The sequence below is a fragment of the Bos indicus genome, chromosome 27 (genome assembly GCF_029378745.1).
Source record: "Bos indicus isolate NIAB-ARS_2022 breed Sahiwal x Tharparkar chromosome 27, NIAB-ARS_B.indTharparkar_mat_pri_1.0, whole genome shotgun sequence".
NCBI lineage: Eukaryota > Metazoa > Chordata > Mammalia > Artiodactyla > Bovidae > Bos > Bos indicus.
In genome coordinates, this window is record NC_091786.1 from 40,358,362 (window position 1) to 40,382,094 (window position 23,733).

Consider the following 23,733-nt stretch of genomic DNA (forward strand, 5'->3'; position numbering starts at 1 on the left):
GGCAGACGCAACACACAAAGACCCGATCGGTCCTTCCCCTGTGTTCCCACCTCTCATCTTGTCTTCGCCACTCCTTGGGCTGAGAGGTTGAGTTTATGTCCCCACCCCTTGAGTTGATAGGCTGGGCTTCTGACCTGCTCTGGCCAACACCAGAACGTGTCAGGGGCCAGAGCCTGCCACCTCTGGGCCTCTGGAGGCTTTGAACAGCCTGGTGCCCTCTTCTGGAACCCTGCCCGTGGGAATAACTGGGGCCAGCCCATCGGGAAAAGAGGCCCCCATCCCACAATGGACAGCACCCTCAGAAGCAGAGCCAGCCGGCTAACCTGCAGCTGATCCAGTCCACGTGGAGCACGGCCAGGACCACGCGGACCCCCCAGAGAAACTTGGCCGAGAGCACTGGCCCATGAGTTGCAAACCAAAGAAAAGGCTGTGGTCTCAAAGCCACGCCGTTTCAGGATGGTTTGTCACAGACCCTGAGCACACAGTAAGTACCCACCCTCATCAGCCAAAGACAAAATGCCCTGGAACACCCGGGGGGCTGTGGGGTGGGGAGTGGGGGGGGTGGGGGGCTGTAATTTTCCACATTAAACAACACACCTGAACTGCCACCGGCGAGAATAGAAATTAAGCCATGTATCTAGCGAAGGGCTTCAAGACAGACACAAAGCCTTTGAAAGACTGTCTGTGGGTGAGTTGGATCTGCCTATGAAGTCATTCTTTGTTTTTCCTCTCTCTTCAAAAAAAAGTAAGAAGCTCTTTCACTCAATTAAGCCTGTTGGACTCGATTACGACTGTCTAGTTTGATTCAAAGCAGCCATAGAGTCTCTGACACATGTTCAGCCTCCACGACTCCGTAGGCTGGAATTTTAAATCCAGCTCCCCTGAATTTATGACCCACACACAGTAGCGAGTCCCTACAGGCTGAAAATCAAACTGTAATTCAAAGGCCACAGGGCTGAGGAAACAGCCAGAAGATAAATTCCAATTTCAACCTTGGATTCTCTGCAAGTTGATTCAGGGGACTGTCAGTCATATTTAAAAATAAAATAAAACTACAAAGACACCAGACGGCGTGTTCTAAAGAGAAATAGGGTGATGCTTTTCAGGACGCCTTCAAAAGGCTCTTGTTACCTGAAAAGAACTGCTATGGGTTATTTTAAGGGCCCTGGAACATTTGGCTTCCATCAGTCAGCTGGAGAAGTTTCTGCATTTTTAACTAATGAGCTATATAAGGAAGAAATGAAACCATCAAACACAGCCCAGACCACCAGACTGATGGGAGAGGCTGGGGTAGATGTCAAGGCGTCCCAGACCTGGAGCTGGCACTCACCTTACACCCCTCGCAGGCGCTGACCCCATAGTGGTACCCGGACGACTTGTCCTGGCAGACGAAACAGGGCTTGTACACGCGGGGCGGCGGAAGCGGAGACGGGGGGCTTGGGACCAGTTCCTCGGAGCTGGTGCTCTGGGTCTCAATCGCTGTGGCAGAGATGCGGAGGGGGAGAAAAGGGAGAAAAGATGTTTCAGTTCATGACTTTCCCCCAGCGGGTTCACAGGCCTCCGTCCCCAGTTCAGCTACAACATTGCCAGGACAGGCCCCCAAGGCCAGCTGTCAGGGTGGGCACTACAGGGGTATCTACCGCTAACGTGGGTCTTTGCAGTTCACAAAGCCATCCTGCGTGTCTCTCTCATTGGCAGAACACTTCCGCACCGGGAGGGAGGTCGTGTTATCACCGATTTAGCCTCAAGAGAAACAGAAACTCAGAGGAGCGCAGTGACTCATTCAAAACCAACAGGGCCGTGGTGGAGCCAGGACACAGTCAGATGTTCACACCGCACACCCAGGGCTCTTTCAACTCTTGTTCCACCAGCTTCCAGCATATTTAACAGTCTCAGGGATGACCTTCTTGACCCTGCAGTAACTTAACCAAAAGTAAGTCTCCTTAGGGCAAAGGAAGAAAATGCCCCAGACAGCCACCCAACAATGGGGAGGGTCTTCAGGGCGGGGCCAGAGCTGAGCATGACGAAGAGCAATGGGGGCGAGATGTTTGCTATTCAGGGTCCCCCTTGGACCAGAAGATCAGCATTGCAACAGAGCTGATTAGAAACTGTGGTCATCAGGGTTCAGCTCAAGCCCATGGGGTCAGTGTGTGCTCAGTCGTGCCCGACTCTTTGCAACCCCCTGGACTGTAGCCCACCAGGCTCCTCTGTCCATGGGGTCTCCCAGGCAAGAATACAGGAGTGGGTCGCCATTTCCTCCTCCAGGGGATCTTCTCAGCCCAGGGATCAAACCTGTATCTCCTGTCTCCTGCACTGGCAGGTGGATTCTTGACCACTGAGCCACCCTGGAGTCAGATTTGCATCTGAACCAAACCGCTGGGTGACTGGACAAGTAATGCTTGAAGAGCACGGCACTGCACTGATAATGGCTCAGACTGATGCTGCTCTTTATTCTAGATTTACCAACAGGGGACCCCCATCTCATTGTCTAACCATCCCAAATCCATGAGAAATACAAACCTGCAGAACTTCAACCCCCAGTATTCTCCCATCCCCACCCCCCAGATTTATGCTCCAAATCAAAGCAAGACGTGGTTCTATTTCTATTACAGGCAAAACTGCTCATAAATGATGATGGAAGTAGGGAAGAGAGTGACTGAAAGTGGTCAAATAACATTCCAGAATCTCCCAAGGTCCAACCACTTTACAACATTCAGTATATTTCTCAGAGTATTAACTCCCAGTCGTTTCACTGTTCGTCATCTCCCAGACCAGCTATTCTACTGACTGGATTGTCTTGTAGCCCAACTTTCAGCAAGTCAAGTCGGCCCTCCTCCCTACAGGTACTGCTCACCCATTCCTGTCCGGGATCCTGGCACCAGGCTAGCCTAGCGATCACGAGCATCTCCCACCTCAGCTGCTGCAGGAGGCTCTGCACTGGCCTCCTGGCCTGCTCTCTTCTAGCCTCGGGTCCATTCTGCAAACACAGTCAGATAGGTGCTCCAGAGTTAAAACCAACCCTCTCCCGAACCTGCCCAAAGCCCTCCAGCAGTCACCGAGGACAGCAAACTCCTTGCTAGGTGTTCAGGAAGGCTACCCCTGATACGGCGCCTTAGTGATGTCATCGGATGCAGTGAGTTTCCTCCTGGACTGACCTCTAAACACTTGGTGTCCGCTCCATCCCTCGAGCAGGCCAAGCTCCGGTGTCAGTTTTACGGGTGTCACACTAAGCATTCTCCATATCTGGAAATTCCGAGACCTTCATATGTCTCACGCCTCTTCTCTCCTACATCTTAGAGCAAATGTCAGCTCCTCACAGATGGCTTTTCTAAATAAGAGGCCCCTTCCCACTCCTGGTCACTGCATCTCATTTTATATTCTATAAAACCCAACTAGTGTCTAAATTTAGAATGTCTGTGCACACCATTTTATATTCTGCCTGTGCTACCCCACAAGCATGGGTCTGGGGAAACCAAGGAACTTAGATGAAATGTTTATAACTCTGCTCCAGGCCCAGAAGAGGTTCTGGCACATCATAGGTGGGTAATCGATAAATATTCAATGAATTAATACAAGAGCTTTCCCAATTTTCCTTCTTTGTCTTCATTCCAAGCCCCAAATGCCCCTCTAAGTTGTTAAATGATAAAATTAGAAACCAAATAGCTTTCAAATACTCATTTGCTTCCTTTAAAAGTAATTAATTATCCCTTTGGAAGAGAATCAACTATAATTATAGTATTTTCATAATTCAGAAGAATCTTGGAATGAATTCATTAGAGCTGCACAGGCCTAGTAGATAAATCTAGGATAGTCTTTCCTGGGTAGCTTGGCACAATCACAGCACGTGTTGCATAGGAAGGTCCGCATTTAGGATGTCACAAAAGCTCATCAGATCAGCTATCAAGCTACAGATGCAAAAGGATGCCTCACACTAAGCTAATCAGCTTCATCGAAAGCAAATGAGTCAGAACAGCATCAACAAGAAAGCGGTACAAAATGATATACCACTGTTTGCTAAAATCTAGGGAAACAATACAGAATAAGCTGCAAGGATACAAGGAGATTCCCTGGAGGCTCAGTGGCAAAGAATCAACCTGCAACGCAGGAGACGCGAGTCTGATCTCAGGATTAGGAAAGATCCCCTGGAGAAGAAAATGGCAACCCACTCCAGGATTCTTGCCTGGGAAATCCCATGGACAGGGAACTCTGGAGGGGTACAGTCCATGGGGTCACAAAGAATCGCACATGTCTTAGCAACTCAACAACAACAATAAGGATATGACATGGGGAATAGAGCCAATATTTTATAACTATAAATGGAACATAAACTTTAAAAATTGTGAATTACTATAGTGTACATCTGTAACTTATACAATATTGGCCCATGAACTATATTTCAATTTTTAAAAAACCCAAGATGCCACTACTGCCGTTGTTATTACTGGGTGTCACTGATTCTGAGTTACCCTTGATTATAAAATGCATAGTTATTCTACATTATCATTTAAGAAAGACAGAGTACTGCCAATTAAATTATGATCCAAGAGTGCTTGTGAGAGACAGCCTGATTTCAGATAAGTTAAAAAATTAAAAGCTTCTGGAGCCCTGGAAAAAAAAAATCTAAGAAAACAAACCCATACAGAATTACCCACAGTCCTTTTACTCGGAGAAAATTATTGTTATCTCGGCATCTGTCCTACAAAACATTTTACCGTGAATGTAAATGTTTTTCGTTCATTTTACAAATTTGAATTATACTGTAGATTCTGTTTGCAACTTTGTTTAACTTACTGTGTCATGAGTTTGTTTCCTTGTCAATAAATATTCTTTCCCACAAAACATTCCATCATGATGAGTATCTCTGTAGCTAATCTCAGCACATCTCTGACTATGTCCTTAGGATAATTCTCAGAAGTAGAATCATTAATTCGAAAGGTATGGTTATTTTGCTATTTCCAGAGGGGCTGTGTCAACTTATACTCCTAGCTATCAATGTAAGTGAGTCTGCCCCTAAACGCCTTCCAGAAGTTTCTGATGGGTTTTATCTGTGTGTCTTTAGTTCCCCTCCAGGGCCCAAGCTGGGTAGTCACAACCACAGTTGGTCCTGAGTTGCGTGCAGGGTGGGGAGAGTGTATTTTAACGTCCCACTGGCCCGTGTAGAACAGCTAATCTGGCTCAGTTTAGCAAAGTTGTAAATAGAGTCTTGTTAGGGCTGGACTCAGCTGTCAGAGCTGCCTCCTAAATTTTAGAAGTGGGTGTAATTTCCATAAATACGCCGCTTCGAATTCATGTGTTGAGAGCATCCAGCATCCCTCCCTCCCAAAGAGAGGAAACAACTGCAGGCGATCTAATCCCACGCAACTTTGCCAAAGCACCTGAAAGGGGAGAGGCCTCAAAATCCTGAGACATGTTATAAAACGCCCATAAAAGCCTTTCCAGGGGAGGGGAGTCACTTATAACCAAAGACTGGATCAGAAGACTTTTTCTGAATAGTTGTACAGATGAAAATGTTCTATTTGGAAGCAATCAATAGTGAATGCTGTGGACTTCTAAGGCTGTGGTGATTTCACCCGCAGTGCTATGAACTTTCCCGTATTTGTACAACGGATGCTCATGTGCTTAATTGTTTAATTCCCTGAGTGGCTGTAACATGCCAAGCGTATGTTATATGCTACGGACGGTGCATGGTGTAATCCCTTAAGTTTGGCCCATTGTAGAGTAAACTAACAATTAGAAATATAATACAGTGGTTCTCAAACTTGGCTGTATATTAGAACTACCTGGGGAGCTTTAAAACTTCCTAATGCTTAGGCTGTATCTATGACCGATTACGCCAGAATGCCTGGGAGTGGGAGCCAGGCATCAGCGCTTTTTAAAAAATATTCCCAGGTGAATCCAAATTGCAGCAGTTTGGGAACCACGGATAAATAACATATCAGAGAGGGCTATATAAGCCTTATTCAGCTCAGAAAAATCATGGGAGTCTTCCAGAGGAGGTGACCAGGCTGTTTGGAAGAAAGAATAGATTTTGTTGTGGTTGGCAATGTGAATCCTACACGTGCCATGCGTGCACCCCACACAAACATAAATAGAAAAGACTTTTATGAAGCAAGAAACAGTGATCTTTGGAAAAAGTTTCCCATCGGTGGTAAAGAATTAATTGACTGTATATAGTCGAACATCCCCTCAAACTGGATAAACGCTGGTCTCTCACTTCTTCCGTGGGAATCTCAGTGGTGCCGTGAGACTGCCAAAGCTGGCTTTAAGCAAACAAGCCATCACGAGCTCCAGAATTACAACGAGGATATGGCATCAATATAAAAGCAGATCTGAACTTCAAGGCACTCTCTGGCTTTTTCGGTAACACAGCAAAAACATAACTTTGGCCAACTTTTATTAGTGCTCCCCTTCCCCGTGATCCCCGTTTATTTCGACCCCAATGAAGACAGTGGGGAACAAGCCAGGTGGGCAGCCCACAGCTCCCTTCAGTTCTGGTGTTTAAGACAGCTACAGAGTGCCTGGCCATTGATCTGCTCCCTGTCATCCTGCTTAAATCAATAATCTATTAGTCCCTTTAAATGAGAGTTAGATTCATCAAATGCCCTTGAGAGGCCTCAAACATTCTGTTCCTTATTCCGAGCAAGCACAATCAGTCTATGGAATGATAAAATTTTTGCTCAAAAACTCTGCAGGCTCAGCAGACAACGTGTCGGGTATTAGCTCATTCAGCGATGTCAGGCAGGCCAAAGAACGCAGTTTTTAGACTTCCCTGGGAGGGGGGGGTGGGGGGAGGCTGGTGTCATTCAATAAAACAATGGCACTCCAGCCCTCCTGTGGCAATTTCAATTTGGGGAAAAGCAGCCTTTGAGGACTCATCCGGACCGCTTTTTCTTTATTCCCCTGCTTACCTATTGTCCTGTTCAGTTTTGGCTCAAGGTGGCTGCCTCTCCAACAACAGCAGCCTAACTGCGCACCAGACCGGCCGTCAGGGAACCGCCAAGCAGGAAGCTCTGTGCTCCGGCGAGGTGGATGTTGGGCTCCACGGGGCCCTGCCCAGAGCAGACTCAGCACCAGAGGTGCTCAGGGGCCTTCTCCAGGCTGCCAAAGGAGACAGCCGATCCATACCTGCACTGACGGAAGCTTCTAGCTCATAAGCTAAACCTCTCCGTCCCCGCCACGCAGAGGCAGCTGTCACTCGGGCAAACAAAGCTAGAGGCACCTTCCTTGCAGAAAAGCCATCCAAGTCTTGATTGCCTTCACACTAACTCTCCTCCAGGTGTGTCTGGACCACGATCAGCAGCAGACTTCGCGGGGGGGGGGGGGGGGGGGGGCGGCGCTGGGGGTGAGGAAGGCTTTTGCTTTAAATGAGTGATTTTCAGACTATCTATGGTAAAGGACTATTTCTTTTTTTTTTTTTTTTATCATAGATTGATAGTAATAAAAGCAAATCTCGAGGGGGAAAAAGATACAAAATGAAATCTCCAGGAAAAAAGGAATTTCAGAAAAGATGCTCAAAACACAAGCTACAAGTTAAAAAGAGGGAAAAAAACGCTTTTCTTCTAGACATAAAATTACTCTGTCAAATTGCTGGACAAATTTCTAAACATCTGCTCTCGCTGCCCCTTTCTTCCAGGACTGGCAAGGGACTGAAGCTGGCACTGTGAGAAGCACAGCTCTGAAGGACTCCAAACTCCGAGGTTGTCTGCAGACAAAACAAAAGCAAACTAAACGAAGTCTCCACCGACCAGATTCTGCACAAAAGCAGAATATCAGCACTCCCAAGTGTCACAGCTTTCTTAAACACTGTCACAACTCTGGAGGTTTAATTTATTCCAAAAAAAAAGGGGGGGGGGCAAAAATAAATAAATAAATAATAATAATGCGATTGCGTGTTAAGAGGACTTGGTGCTTATAACTTAACTCACCTGAGAAAACACAGTATAAATGTCCTTGTTGTTACAACACACCTGAGTGTCATTTAAACACACAGAAAGCTTCTAACAATAGCTCCCTTCACAATTCCTAACATGCTTGGCATTCTTCTAAAGGTTAGATTAAGTAGCAGATAACATTTTTAAGAGAAGGCCCAGTATACTGTTTTTCTTTGTTTTTTTTTCTTTGTGAGAATTAATTTACAGCTGGGTAAGCCATGTTGACAGACTTCAGGGTTTTACTTGGGCCTAATTAGACGCGGGCGGGGCAGGCATCCCGCGTCATGAAAGTCTTGCCTTTTTTACTAGAACCTTCGATGATTAAGACAGCATTTTAATGCACTCTCTGGGCAGCCGAGCCTTAAAAGAAAAAGAACGGAGTTGTAAAGCAAAAGGCATTTCCTGCATGGCCCCCGGGGAATTTCGAGCTCCGGGACCCGGTGGGAGGGAGTCGTTTCAGCTAATTAAGGGAGAAGCGCAAAGTGTTGCATTTGGTCAAAACATTCAGTTGGGTTTCATTTTTGTTGGCACCGAAGAGAGCCGGTCTGGATTTTCCCCCCTCCTTTTTCTGTGGATGCACTGCAGGATCGCAAGGCCCACAGCTCACATACATTAGGGAGAAAGTCAAAGGAAACGCCAAAGTTCAACCAAAGTACAAGTAATTAGAACCAGATTCTGCGCTGCGGGCGCGTACGCATGCGCGCGCGCGCACGCGGCCCTTCTATTAAAATAGTCTTTACACGTGAGCGCGGGGGACCTCGGTGCGGCCGCTCATTTAATTTTCCAGTGGGGGTGGGGGCGGGGTCTGCTTTTAATCATCTTTCAGGAAAAGCGGTTTGTTTCCACACTCGGGGGATTTTTCAAATCTGTGAATCGCATTTGAAAATTAGGTGATTGCCAAAGAAAAAAACCTCGGGTTTGGAACGGTCTTGCCTCGCTCCTCTGCTGGCTTTGTTATCCCTAAGCAGCTCCGAGATCAGTCCCGGGTCTGGGGAAGGGGAGGGGAGGTCGGGGCGGGGGGGACGCCGGGGCGGGCTCCGGCAGTCTTGACTCAGTAACCTGCCCGTGACCCTGAGGGAGTGTGTGCTTGCCCGGGTCGCCCGGGATGCTAGCCCAGGGCTGGGGCTGGCGCTCTGAGAACCCCTGCTATTCTCACCGCGCGGGCAACAGGTGCTGAGCACAGGCAGGGGACCAGAGCGGCGGGGAGGACTTTGATTTTCAAGCCCTTAAAGGAAGGATGGCCTTCCAAGCTGCGGCCCCTGCCTCGGCACCACCTGGGACCCCGGTGGAAGGCGCGACTCCCGCGCGCCCCGCCAGCCCCGCCCCAGAAGTGCCTGCCGAATCCAAACAGGCATGTTAACAAAAGCCCCAGATAATTCCCAGGCCCAGCAGCAACATCGGAGACACCCGGACATAAAAATGCCTTGTTACTGTCCTAACCTCTCCGGAATCCCAAACAATCTGCTGAGTCAATTTGGCACGGGGACTGTGCCGGCTTCCCCTTTGCTCAGGGCCGCCCCGAACCCTCCCCTCCTTGGGCAGTTAGTACATTATTCAGATCTCCAGGCTGCCAGTGTGTTTATGCTCACCAGAAGCCTGCATCTTCTCCCACGGAATTTTGGCAGTGGGTTTTAGTTGGCGGATGGGGGTCAGAGTTGGAGAGCTGAACTAACAGCACCCACCATTTACTGAGCACATACTAAGCGCCCAGGGCTGCCTCCTCGTCTGAAACTAAGGCAGAACCGCACTGACTCCACCTCCAGCCCCCGGGGAAAGGGAAGGGAGGGCCCCCGAAGTAGGCGCCTTAGCATCTCAGAAATTTAAACACAAAGACTATTAGTTTTACAAGAGATTTAACTGGCTGAATAGATACTCTTTTTTTAAGATTTTTTTTTAAGTGGACCATGTTTAAAGTCTTTATAGAATTTGTTATAATATTGCTTCTGTTTTATGTTTTGGTGTTTTTGAGCAGGAGGCACGTGGGATCTTAGCTCGCGAAGCAGGGATGGAACCCACAGGCCCTGCATTGGAAGGCGAGGTCTTAACCACTGGGCCTCGAGGGAAGTCTCCTTATTACTCTTGTTTCACTCAAACCCACAGCTTTTAAAGGTTTTTAACCCATCTCCTTCCTCTGCTAGGAACATCGCTAGGTGTGATGTGCTAGGGCCTATTTACTGGCATTGGAGAACTGCAGGGTTGGGTACCTCCTTTTCTTTTAATCGATGTTTATAATTTTCCAAACACTGACTTGAATCAAGACATGGTTAAATTTGACAAGATAGTCTAGGCCTTATCGAGAGAGATGGGCGGAGGATCCACTGATGTTCCTGTACTGCAGCTACACCTGCCTGGGCTCTTGGCCAGCAGCAGAAATTATTCCTGGGACTGACTTTTACCATGGGAAGCGCTGTCGTATTTTCCTAAGGGACTATGACACATTCAACACCTACATTTCATTTTTATAATATGCTTTCTTGCTTCAAGGAACATAGTCAAAAATTATCTCCTAGGTTGTTTTAGGTGACGTTTGTAACAGACGATGCTTTAGATCACTATTTTCCAGGACAGACTAAGATAGCTTGTGACAGGTTCAAATAAATTCTCTCTTAAAATCACTTAACAGCCCGACACATCTAACTACTTATTAATGATGTGAGCAGAGAGGCATCAGAAATGGAAGGCGTTAACGCAACAAACGCTAGACCCAGTCTCTGGAGTCCAGTACGGATGAAGCTAATTGCATCGCAAGAGGAAGGTCCCTGAAGAGTTAATCTCCACACCAAATGATTCAGTCTTATATTCTACTTCCAATCAGGATTCCCATAATTCTTAAAAAGCAATTATTACACTAACAAATGACATTCTATTATCTGCTCAAATTTCTTACACCCACAGTGAATTAAAACAAGAGCATTAAAATGTATATCATCTTAGATATACAATTCTTTGCTTATATCCCATAAATATATTTGAAAATCACACTGATACCAGCCTTACAGAAAAGTAATGAGGGGAGGATACTTTAGGGGAATAGTTTTAAAAGAGTACATTTTGTCACATGGAAATTTTTGCCACTCTTCCCAGCTCTGAGTAAGTTCAAGGGTAAAGACACTAGAATGTAGCCAACCCCTCTTTTGCAACAAAGTAATGCTGTACTTACTGGGTCACCATTTGCTGCAAAGAAGTGTCGTTTTGTTATATTTTCTTGTTATTTTACAGGTATACACTCATATTAGTGGCTTCAAAATAACTTAGAAACCAATTCAATCCTCATCATCTGGGTTTTCTTGTTTCCTAAAAAGAACTAAAATGCCCTGAACCTGCTGAAAACCCTTTGAGGAAGTGATGGGAAGGTCATGGGCTTTGCTGCCAGAACCGCCTGGCTGGGATCCCTCTTCTGCCCCTGATTACTTTAGTGGCCAGAGAGTTTTCTTTCCTTCTCTTACCCCAGTGTCCTCTTGGACACTGCAGATAATCCTAAAATTTCTGCTGGTGAAAGAGACAGTATGTTTGCAACTTGCCCAGCACAGTGTTCAGTAAGTGATGGTCAACCCAGACCTCCCCATCCGTCCACTTTTCCCTCCAACTTTTTAAACATTGAACAGTGGATCTTAACTAACACTGATTTTTGCCCCCTAAGAGATAGTTCGGAGAAGGCAATGGCGCCCCAGTCCAGTACTCTTGCCTGGAAAATCCCATGGACAGAGGAGCCTGGTGGGCTGCAGTCCATGGGGTCGATAAGAGTTGGACACGACTGAGTGACTTCACTTTAACTTTTCACTTTCATGCATTGGAGAAGGAAATGGCAACCCACTCCAGTGTTCTTGCCTGGAGAATCCCAGGGACGGGGGAGCCTGGTGGGCTGCCGTCTATGGGGTCGCACAGAGTCAGACACAACTGAAGCGACTTAGCAGCATCAGCAGCAGCAGCAAGAGATAGTTGGCAAGGTCTGGAGAGATTCTGGCTGCCATAACTGGGGGCAACTACAGGCATTTATTGATCACAGGCCAAGGATGCTACCAAACATCCCACAATGTACCCCAGTGTTCACAGAAGCATTCTTCACGAAAACCAAGAAACGGAAGCAACCTAAATGCCCATAGAGGAATGGATAAAGATGTGGCACATGTATATATATATAATGGAATATTAGTCGGCCATAAAAAACGAAACAGTGCTATTTGCAGCAGGGGGTGCTAGTGGTAAAGAATCCACCTGCCAATGAAGGAGATGTAAGAGATGAGGGTTCAGTCCCAGGGAAAAGTGGACGGATGGGGAGGTCTGGGTTGACCATCACTTACGGAACATTGTGCCAGGCAAGTTGCACACATACTCTCAGGGTTGGGAAGATCCCCTGGAGAAAGGAATGGACACAACTGAAGTGACTTAGTAGGCACACAAGCGGCAATATGATGGAGCTTGGGATTATCATTAGTGAGTGAGGTAAGTCAGAGAAAGACAGGTGCCAGGCAGTGCCGCTTATATGTGGGGCCTAAACGAAGTGGTGCAAGTGACTCTACTTACAAAACAGAGCTAGAATCTCAAACGTGGAAAACAAGACTTAATGGTTACCAAGGAGGAAGGGAGGGAGCTGGGCTACACTGGGAGACTGGGGTGACGTATGCACACCACTATATATAAAATAGATAACCAATAGTTAACACAGGTCACTTCTATGCAAAACTCTGTAATGATCTACATGGGAAAAATCTAAAAAACACATATCCACTTTATATATATATATATATATATATATATAAAAACTGACTCACTTTGCTGTATACCTGAAACTAACACAAGAGTGTAAATCAACTATACAGGGCTTTCCTGGTGGCCCAGCGGCTGACACTCCAAGCTCCCAATGCAGGGGGCCGGGGTTCGATCCCTGGTCACAGAACTAGATCCCGCATGTGTCAAAAAAGATCCTACGTGCTGCAACTAAGACCCAGAGCAGTCAAATAAATAAGAGCAAATAACAAACATCCCACAGTGCACAGGACAGCCCTCCCCCACCCCCCATACAGCGACGAACTGTCTGGTCCAGATTAGAAATAAGCTGAGGTTGAAGAACCCTGCTCAAAGGTAAGGAAACTCCTTGTGGGACGAACTTTAGGACAAAAAAAAAAATAATTTCCTGCAGCCAGGGAGACAGAGGCAGGGGCCCAGTTCCTGACGCTGCCTCTTAGCAGCGTTTACATGTGGAATCTAAAAAAAAAGAAAGAAAGAAAGAAATGGTACAAATGAAGGTCAGGTCAGCTTCCTGGGCCTCAGTTTCCTAATCTGGGAAATGGGGATGACAAGCATGTATAGCACACCGCTGGGCTCACACCAGGTAAACAACAGAACATGACATTTGAGTCTTTGTTGGAGTATCTGGGAGCAGGTAGGCAAGCCATGTCTTAATGTGACCAACACCTTAGACGACAGGAAACTCATCCCGGCAAACAAGTATGATAGGGCGATATTAACAGCGACGCTCACAGAGCACGTACGCAGGGCTAGGCACCACCCCCATCCTGTTGTAAGCGTTTGACATGTATTAATTCATTTGACCCCCATAATGGGTCTATGAGTGAGCTCGTCATTATTTCTAAAAAATACTTCCTGTCAAGACACTGGAGGTGAGGACTAGTGCGGGAACTTGCTCGAGGTCACACAGTAGGGAGCGGATAAGCAGGAATTGGCAGGCACGTGATTTGGGTTCAAGAGAACGGGTGTGACCCCGGTGCGGGGCGAGGACAGGACACTGACATCCTGTCTTGTGATCCTGCAGAGCTGCTTTGGCCGGAGGCTGGCAGAGACCCTGGCAGCAAGTTTGAGACAATACAGACCATGTCAAGCAGACCCATGCCTAAGGGCCAAAAGTAAAACTGGAAAACTAAAACAGAAAGAAGCCAAAGGGGGAGCAAGAATGCGCTTGCTCCTTTCCAGTCAAAGCAGTGCGGTAGGAAAGTCCCCTAGAAGCAAACCCCGGGGTCAGGAGGCATGCACAGAGCAGGCGGGAACACCTCCCTCACCTTCCCTGCCGAGAATATACAAGACGAGGGTCCGAGGGCGGGCGACTCTGCGTGCAACTCAGGCCACACGTGGCTCGCCCACCCCCAGCCTGGGGGCTCAGCTGGGGAGGGGAGAGGAGGGATCCCGACCCCTCCCTGGGCGGTTGCTCCCTTTCTTGCCAGTGGACCACTTCCACCTCCTTAGCCAGGATGTATCTGGCACAAGAGGGAAACCCGAGGCTGTGTGATGGCTCTGCTGTCCCTGTCTGCAGGTTCGGGATGCCTTCAGGAGGGGCGGGTCTTCCGGGAAGGCCAGGGCGTAGGGGGCGACCGGAAACACCCGCAAAGCTTCTAGTGGAGGAACCCGATGACTGAGCTAGCGAGGGAGATGGTGACACACATCTGCTCCAAGGGACGCATTGGGGGAGATTTCATTTTCAAAGATTCTTATGTTTCTACATGGTGTGTTCAGATTAGAGAGATGCTCTAACATGGCTGATTTTTCTTCTTCCCTAACAGTGATTTCTCACTGTTTCTTCATGTGAGAGGGACAAGGGCGTCAAAGTGCTTTCGTTTGAGTTCTTAAAAAAAGAAAATTGCTGGGGCTTCTGCGGTGGTTCAGGGGTTGAGAATCCACCTTGCAACGGAGGCAACATGGGCTCGATCCCTGGTCCAGGAAGATCCCATGTGCAGAGGAGCAAGTAAGCCCACACAGCGCAACTGCTGAGCTGGTGCGCTCTGGAACCCCATGCACCCTGGAACTTCTGCGCTCTGGAACCCCTTCGCCACGCTCTGGAACCCACGCACTCTGGAACCCCCTCGCCGTGCTCTGGAACCCACGCGCGGCACTCTGGAACCCCTGTGCTCTGGAATCCACTAACCCTAACCCAGCTCTGGAACCCCCGTGCTCTGGAACCCATGCGCCACAGAGAGAGTGCTGTGCTATAAGGAAAGATCCCGCAAAATGTCATGAAGATCCTGACAGCTGATTAAACAAATAAACAGTGAAAAAAAATAAAAGAAATTGCTAAACAAACTTATGGTCACCAAAGCGGGAAATGTGGTGTGGAGAGATGAATCAGAAGTTTGGGATTAACACACAAACAGTACTGTATGCAGCCCAGGTGGCGCTAGTGGTAAAGAATCCACCGGCCAATGCAGGAGACAGGAGAGACACGGATTCAGTCCCTGGGCTGGGAAGCTCCCCTGGAGGAGGGCACAGCCACCCACTCCAGTGTTCTTGTCTGGATAATCTCATGGACAGAGGAGCCTGGCGGGCTACAGTCCATAGGAGTGCAAAGAGTCAGACATGACTAAAGTGACTGAGCACACAATTACTGTATATTAAATAGATTACCAACAAGGACCTACTGTAGAGCTCAGGGAACTCTACTCAATATTCTTTAACAACCTATATGGGAAAAGAATCTGAAAAAGAATGGATGTATGTGTAACTGAATCACTTTGCTGTCTATGTGAAACTAACACAACATTGTAAACCAACTGTGCTGCGTCTCGTCAGTCGTGTCCGACTCTGTGCGACCCCATGGACGGCAGCCCACCAGGCTCCCCCGTCCCTGGGATTCTCCAGGCAAGAACACTGGAGTGGGTTGCCATTTCCTTCTCCAATGCATGAAAGTGAAAAGTGAAAGTGAAGTCGCTCAGTCGTGTCCGACTCTTCGAGACCCCGTGGACTGCAGCCCACCAGGCTCCTCTGTCCATGGGATTTTCCAGGCAAGAGTACTGGAGTGGGGTGCCAGTGCCTTCTCCGAAATCAACTATACTGCCATATAAAATAAAAAACAAAGAGAGACCAAAAAAACCCACCTTCACAGAAACACTCAGAATAATGTTTGACCAAGTATCTGGGCACCCCACGGCACCCCAGGCAAGTTGACACATAAAATGAACCACTATGATTTTCTTTTCAAGATGATGAAAGTGTTCTAAAATTAGATAGTGGTGGTAGTTGCACAACTCTGTGAATATATTACAACCCACTAATTGTATACTTTAAAAGCCTGAACTGAATGATATGTAAATTTAATCTCAGTAAAGCTTTTTAAAAAAAGAAGAAGAGATTGCTACGGAAAACTTGAAAAAATAATTCAAAGAAACTTTCACCAGCTGTGAGAAGGCCTCAAGGCTCAGGTCTTTGGGGACATTCCTTTCTTTGGGGAACTTTCCATCTTGACAGACAAGCTGAGGCATGTGGCTAGAAATGTGAACTCTGAAGCCTGCTGGTCTGGGTTCAAGTCCTAATTCTAGCTGTGTGACTTTGGGAAGTTCCTTAATGTCTCTGAGTCTCCACTTGTTGTAAAAACTTCATAGCCCTCACCGGATCACCGTGCACATTCAACGATGAATCACAGTGAAGGACTGGGCCCAGCGCCTGTCCACGGCCCTTCAAGCAGAGTTACCATCGTTCCAGGATCAGGGGCTCGTGCCTGTGCTGATCAACCTCAACAGTCTTCACCTCCCATCACCCTTCTCCACATCACTCGCAAGTCTTGATATGCTAAGAACAAATAGTGCCTGTTAATGCACATCTATGGAATCCAGGAAAATGGTACAGATGAACGTATCCACAGGGCAGGAGAGAGACGCAGACGTCGAGAATGGATGTGTGGATGCAGCGGGGGCAGGAGAGGGTGGGACGGATTCAGAGAGTAGCATCCACATATACACAACCAGGTGTGAAAGAGCTGCGGGAAGCCGCTGTGGAGCAAGGGAGGCTCAGCCCGGTGCGCTGTGACGGCCTGGGGGTGGGATAGGGGAGCAGGCTCCCCGGGGAGGGCATATTTCTTTTATCTATAGAAATATGTATTTGCTGGCCCTGATGCTGGCAAAGATTGAAGGCAAAAGGAGAAGAGGGCGGCAGAGGACGAGATGGCTGGCTGGCATCAGCAACTCCATGGACATGAGTCTGAGCAAGCTCCAGGAGAAAGTGAAGAACAGGGGAGCCTGGAGTGCTGCCATCCACGGGGTGGCAAAGAGTCTGACACGACTGAGCCACTGAACAGCAACAACGATACTTACAGCTGATTTATGCTGTTGTGCAGCTGAAACCAACACAAAGTTGTAAAGCAACTGCTCCAATTAAAACATCAACAGGAGTCTTGATGCTGCCCCTTCCTTCCATCGTCCTGCTCAGAACACTCATCCCTCCTCATGTGGTCCTCCCTAGGCTAAGAGGAGCGGAGCACCGTGCCAGCCTGACCTCCTCACCCTCCCACTCAGGTGTGGCTTCCACCCAGCTCTGCGCATCACCCCAATCCGTGCGCACAGACCCTGGAACAGCTTCCCCAAACGCCTCCTTGCCACGGCGATCTCAATCAGCTTGAGAGCCTTCCACGACTGCTTGAACCGAAAGTTCCAGCACTTTGGATGGGCCACCAGGGGTGGGGGTGTGCAGACGGACGGGACCATGATTACGAGCCAGCAACATCCAAGTGCTGACATGTATTTATTGAGCAACCGGCAAGACCAGACATCGTGCTAAATGCCGGATTAAAAAGAAGTTAGGAGACACTGTTCTTGGCCCACGCAGACGGACAACTAAAAATACCAGACAGCAAAGATGGTCCCCGAGGCTGCCATGGCTGGGCACGTCACCAGCACACAGAGGCTGCAGCTGCCTTGTCTTTGAATGTTCAGTGACTAAAAGTACACAGCAGGTGCCCAATAAAGGTTGGTGGAAAAATGAGCGTAAGAATGAAGTTTGCATAGACATCCTTGCCAAGATATCCTGTGCACTATGGAATACGTGATGGCCATTTCAGCCACTGTCAGCCGCCAGCAGCCCACCTGGTGACACAGGACCCCAGGGGGGTTTTCATCACATTGCCTCCCTTGCTCCCTCGTGGCATAAGTGTACAGAAGAGCAGAGATCAGTATCACTATCAGATTTTTAACCTCCATTATCCACAGAAGGGGGCTTCCCTGAGAGCTCAGTTGGTACAGAATCCACCTGCAATGCAGGAGACCCTGGTGCGATTCCTGGGTCACTAAGATCTGGAAATGGCAGCCCACTGCAGTCTTCTTGCCTGGACAATCCCATGGACAGAGGAGTGTGGTGGGCTACAGTCCATGGGGTCGCACAGAGTCAGATAGGACTGAGTGACTTCACTTCCACTTTCATTCACAGAAGGAAACTGAAGCTTCCAGAAGTTAAATGACTTGGCCAAGATCACAGAGCTGGGGACCAGCTTGGTCCAGAACTGGCTTCCGGAATCCACCTAACATGATTATAACCAAGAAACAAGGCACTCATTTCTAGTCTAACTGTCCCACAATTTTTTTTTTTAATGTTTTAAGACAAGATTAGCAAACTCTTTCTGTAAAGGACTAGACAGTAAGTATCTCAGGCTGTGTGGGACATATGGTCTCTGTCACGGCCACTCAGCTCTGCAGCTTGCTGGGGAGCAGCTGCAGGCAAGTGAGTAAATGAGTGGGGTGGGGCATGTACCAATAAAACTTTATTTACAAAATAGGTTACCGCCCAGATTTGGCTCCTGCTTTAAATAAAATTATTCCTTCCCAGAGTAAATGCACATGTAAATAAAATATATAAAATCCATGCTTTGCTTCTAGAGTAAAGACAGAATATGACAGCCATATGTCACAGAGATGTGGGAAATACTTTAAGGATTCTAGCACTATAGTGTATGCAGTATTTACATACACTATAAATGTGTGAGGTCTGCACATTTCCTTCAAAACTAACCTCATGTATACATTTTTATTAGTTAGGGAGGTCAATATGTCTATCGAAAATACATTTTAAAATTCCTTCCTACATATTCTGTCTATTGGGATTATTTATCATGCCCTGTTCTCTGGCCTAGAGCCAGGCGGAATATGGGAGTTTTAATACCTTTAATCCATTACATGGATTTTTTTTAGAGCTCCATAAGACAAAATAAAACACAGTCTCATGGTCATATATGCAATAAACCTGATATGCCACTTAATATTTCATGGTCCATTTTATATTTCACCTGTGACGGTGTCCAGCTCTGAACGTACAAAATGACATAGTTTCAGCCATCTTTTTGCTCCAGCTTTTTGCTGTTGTTGTTTAGAGAACTGACAATCCATAAACAATAAATTTCACTGTGGACTTTGAGGCGTGATTACTATTTTCCCCCAACACTCTGAATAAGTCCTGACATAAATGGTTGCTGACATATGTCTTCCAGTGCAGGGCACTGTGGATGTATCAGGCCATGTGACTGTGTATTGAAAGAGGTGTGCATTTCTTTCTAGTTAGTACGTAGGTGGTTTCCAAAGAGGGCCTGCCCAGGGACCCACACCTCCAGGGAGCGTCACGTCGCTGGGTGGGCCCTTCCCCTTTAATCTGGGCTGCCACTTTGATTTCTTTTTGATCAAAAGGATATGGCAAGAGTAACACTGTGACACAGGAGGCGAGATCCTGAAAGGCTTCTGTCTGCATCTCCTGGAATGCTCATTCTGGGAGAAGCCACGTGAAGAGCTTAGGGGCCCCACGCTGTGAGGAAGCCCACGTCACAGGAGGCCATGTGAAAAGAGAGGTTCGGACAGCCTCCAGCTGCTCCAGAAGCCTCAGCGGAGGGCCTGGACAGGGCATGGAGAAGCCCACCGCGAGCATCCAGCCTCCTGCGGCCGCAAGAGGGGCCCAGCTCAGCACCACCCGCCTGCAGCCACGGGAAAGCTCCCAAGGGAGACGGAGCCTCGGAAGGGAGTAAGGCGCTGGGTTTTAAGGCACACCTAGCTGAAACTCATTCTACAGTCATCATTAACTAAAGGGGACTTACGTGGAGCCAGGAAGGGCCTGTGGAAAGAGCCCACCTCACTCTTTCAGAATCTGGGAGACAGTAATCTGACATCACGTTCACTGATGCACATCCATTTTCCAGCCAGTTACAACAGCGATGGAGCAATCCATCTAAAAATAAGGAATTAGGGAGTTCCCTGGCGGTCCAGTGGTTAGGACTCCGAGGTCACTGCTGGGGCCCTGGGTTCATTCCTGGCTGGGGAACTGAGACCATACAAGTTATGCGGTGCAGCCAAAATATATATATTTTTAAAAATAAAAATAATTAACTGATAAATTCTGGATAAAAAAGCATGATAATTGCTCAGTTATGAATTCTAAGACTGTGATGATTAAGATAGAATAAGGCTCTTAAAAAGTAAAAAAGAAAAAGTCTACCGTAATGCAATGGGTCTATTCTCCTCCAACCGCTTGTAAAGCTCATTCTTATCCACCTGAGCCCACATGTGAATACCGCCTGCCTGTCACCTGCACACACCCTCTTTTATTTTGAGATGCAGATGTCTGTTTTTTGGGTCGTTATGTTTTTATTTGTTCCTCCAGGGGACAGACCAAATTCTCCTCCCTGCGCTGGACACTGCAATTCAAAATAATAGCAGAAAACTCTGCAGGTGACAGGCCAGAATACTCACTTGATACCCACTAAAGGAGGGTTTAGATCACTTGCTCTCGGTTACCTTTCGTGAAACATCTGTTTCATATGAGCCCGTTAAAAGTGCATACATCTGTAAATGATAAGCCCGTGTGTGCACATAATTTAATGAATTAGGACATAAAAAGGAATTGAACAGTAGGGGCACAGCAATTAGAGTAACTGCCCATTTTGTTAAAAATGTATTGTTTCCAGCTTTCACTTGAAAACCCTTTCATTATCCTGTGGGTTCTGAGACTTGCAACCTCGCTCCGTCCCTCTCCCTGCAAAGACAATGGGGGTTTACTTGGCCGAGTTGGCAGAGGGAAGGAACCCCGACATCACACAATGAGAGAGGGGGGCCGCATCCCGCTCTCTCCTGCCTCATAGATCCAGGTGCCCAAACCCCTCTGTCTGGGGAGTCTCATCTGCAGAATGGAGCCACAACAGAGCCTTTCTCTTCAGGCTGTTGTGAGGATGAGGGGACAGAACTCATTTTACGCTCTTGGCATAATATGCAGGTAACACACACTTCATAAATATTAACTATGATGATGGTGCTTATTTAATAAAAGTCAGTCACAACCTGAAACCATTCGAAGGGGAAAAAAACCTTGGTTCAGAAATTTCTCTTGGCGGGACAGACTTGAGTTACCAAGGGGGAGGGGTGTGGCGAAGGGAAGGATTGGGAGTTTGGAATTAGCAGATGCAAACCACTGTATATATTAATAGAACGGATTAAAAAGCAAGGACCCACTGTTTAGTACAGGGAACTGCATCCAATATCCTGTGATACCGTAAAGGAAGAGAATAGGAAAAAGATACACACACACACACACACACACACACACACACACACGGCTTCCCAGCCGGCACAGTGGTAAAGAATCCACCTGCCAATGCAGGTAGATTCAGGAGACCCAGGTTTGATCCCTGGGTCAAGAAGATCTCCTGGAGAAGGAAATGGCAGCCCACTCCAGTAGGCTTGCCTGGAGAATCCCATGGACAGAGGAGCCTGGTGGGCTACAGTTCATGGGGTCCCAAAGAGTCAGACATGACTGAGCAACCACACACACACGTCACTCTGCTGTACAGCAGAAATTAATCCAACTGTGTAAATCAACTATATTTCAATAAAAGAAAAATTTTAAACAGCTTTTCTTGATGGTTGACTTGGTCTTCTATTTAATTTCTTCACCCCCTTTCTAGGGATGAACAGAAAAAGGAAGGGAGGCAGGACTGGCAAGGTGAACGGGAAGGACGATCAGAAATTCGGTTCCAGAGACAGCAGAGTGAGTGCCAGAAGCCCACAGAGACACCCCACTCTCATATTTGCAGGCCAGTTTTCCAGCTGACGTGTTTATGAGGGCTTGCCATCACGGCCAACGTGGCTCTCCCAAGTTCTAGACACCCCCTCAAGTTTGCTTCAACCCTCAAATATACAAATAAACGAAAGCAGAGGCCACCTGAGACGTTCTGAGTTTCCAGTTCGTCTTCCCTGAACCGTATTCAGACACCTTCCAAGGACGTCCTGTGCGCCCAGCACCGGGTTACTGAGCAGCGCAGACGCGTGCAGGAGGCGCTCCTGAGAGAGAGCACGCGCTGTCTAGAACACACACCGAGGCTTCCACAGGGCAGAGCACAGTCCACTATTCCTCTCTGCCTCTCTGCAGTTCAACATGCTTAAGCAGAGTTAAAACCGGCTGGAAAAGGCTGGAAGAGACGGTGTCCGTTTGGAACCCACGCCGGCGTGCAGAGCTAGACTAGATTAGAACTCGTCCTCTCCCTCGGCAAGACTGCCGCAAGGAGCAGCACTCAAGCCCAGTCCACAGGGATTCTGGGCAAGTCTTGGTTGAGCTGTGCAAAGTGTGCATTAGCAAAATAAGCGCTAAGTCTTTGGCAAGCCCCAGGAAAAACAGTGCCACCCAGAAGGAAAACAAGTTGAACACTGACTGAAATCACAGCCCTCCAGTATTCTGTTTACATTCTCCTGCAGTCTATTTACGGGCTACATAAAGAGATAATTGGAGCTATTTGAACAGCAATAGAAGAGGTGAATCAAGGCTGAAGGAAAAGGGAAATAAAGAAAAGTACAAATATTGAAAAAATATTAATAGCTGAGTTTATAGGGCTGTGCCATTCAATGCAGCAGCCACTAGCCACATGTGGCTACTGAAAGTTAATTTAACTAAAATTAAATACAATAAAAAATTCAGTTCCTCAGACACACTGGCCACATTTCAGGTGCTCAACAGCCTCACGTGGCCAGTCATCTCTGTGTCAGAAACAGAATTACAGATGGCTCCAATCCTCGCAAAAAATCCTACCGGAGAGACCAGGTAACTGGGACCTTAAGGGGTGATGTGCCTGAACACCTATATCCGCTGACGTAACCATGGTTAACTGAGTGCTGATCAGGCACCACGCTAGCTGTGCTGACAGCCTGCGATGGTACTGGGAAGACAGAGGTAAAGAACACCATATCTGACCTCAAAGACTTCCCAGGTTGCTAAGGGGACACAATCCAGGTGGCTCATTGGTAAAGCATCTGCCTGCCAGTGCAGGAGACCCGGGTTCAATCCTCGGGTCAGGAAGATCCCCTGGAGAAGGAAAGGGGAACCCACTCCAATACTCTTGCCTGGGAAATCCCAGGGACAGAGAAGCCTGGTGGGTTACAGTCCTTAGGGCTGAAAAAAAGAGCTGGGCACGGCTGAGGACTAAACAACAATGACAGAGTTTGCGAGGTAAGCGTCATGGATCCATTGAGCAGACGAAAACGATCGAGGCGACGGCGGAAGCCGTGCAGGAAGAGTGCCCAGCTTCACTGCACCACGGGGGCCACACAGAATGCAGGCAGCATCTACCCACAATGCCCTACATGACCCACGGATAGTCACGTCAACTCACCCGTCTGCCTCCTCAAAATCTGTAATTCAACAATTAGATTTCAAACAAAAGAAACAGGTAGAACACGGTATATAAAAATCCCCAATCAGAACAATATATTGCACTTGAAACATACAGCCACTCCTTCATATCTGTGGGACCCTGGTTCCAGGATCCCTGTGGACACCAAACTCTGTGGATGTTCAAGTCCCTTATAGAAAATGGAATCAAATTTGCATACAACATCCACATCCTCTGTGTACTTTAAATCATCTCTACTTATAGTGCCTAATACAGCATAAGCACAAAGCATATAGTTACAAACATGATGTAAATACTGTGCAAATAGTTGCCAGCTGTGCAGCAAAATCAAGTTTTGCTTTTTGGAACTTTCTGGAATTTTGTGTCCTGAATATTTTCCATCTGAGATTGGCCCAATCAGTCAATGTGGAACCTGCGGATATGAAGAGTGAA

General features: G+C 47.5%; 1 protein-coding gene across 7 annotated transcripts in view; it reads right to left on the reverse strand.

Annotated features, from left to right (window-relative positions):
- RARB (retinoic acid receptor beta) overlaps positions 1–23,733 on the reverse strand; it is a 593,227-nt gene that overhangs the window by 148,907 nt on the left and 420,587 nt on the right. For 6 of the 7 annotated variants that reach the window (XM_070781537.1, XM_070781540.1, XM_070781543.1 and 3 more), the window contains one exon: positions 1,331–1,479. In XM_070781537.1, the coding sequence (XP_070637638.1) occupies positions 1,331–1,479 (149 nt within the window). Of the gene's footprint in view, positions 1–1,330; positions 1,480–6,908; positions 7,045–23,733 lie in introns of those variants that run through there. The other variant, XM_070781544.1, reaches the window with a different exon arrangement.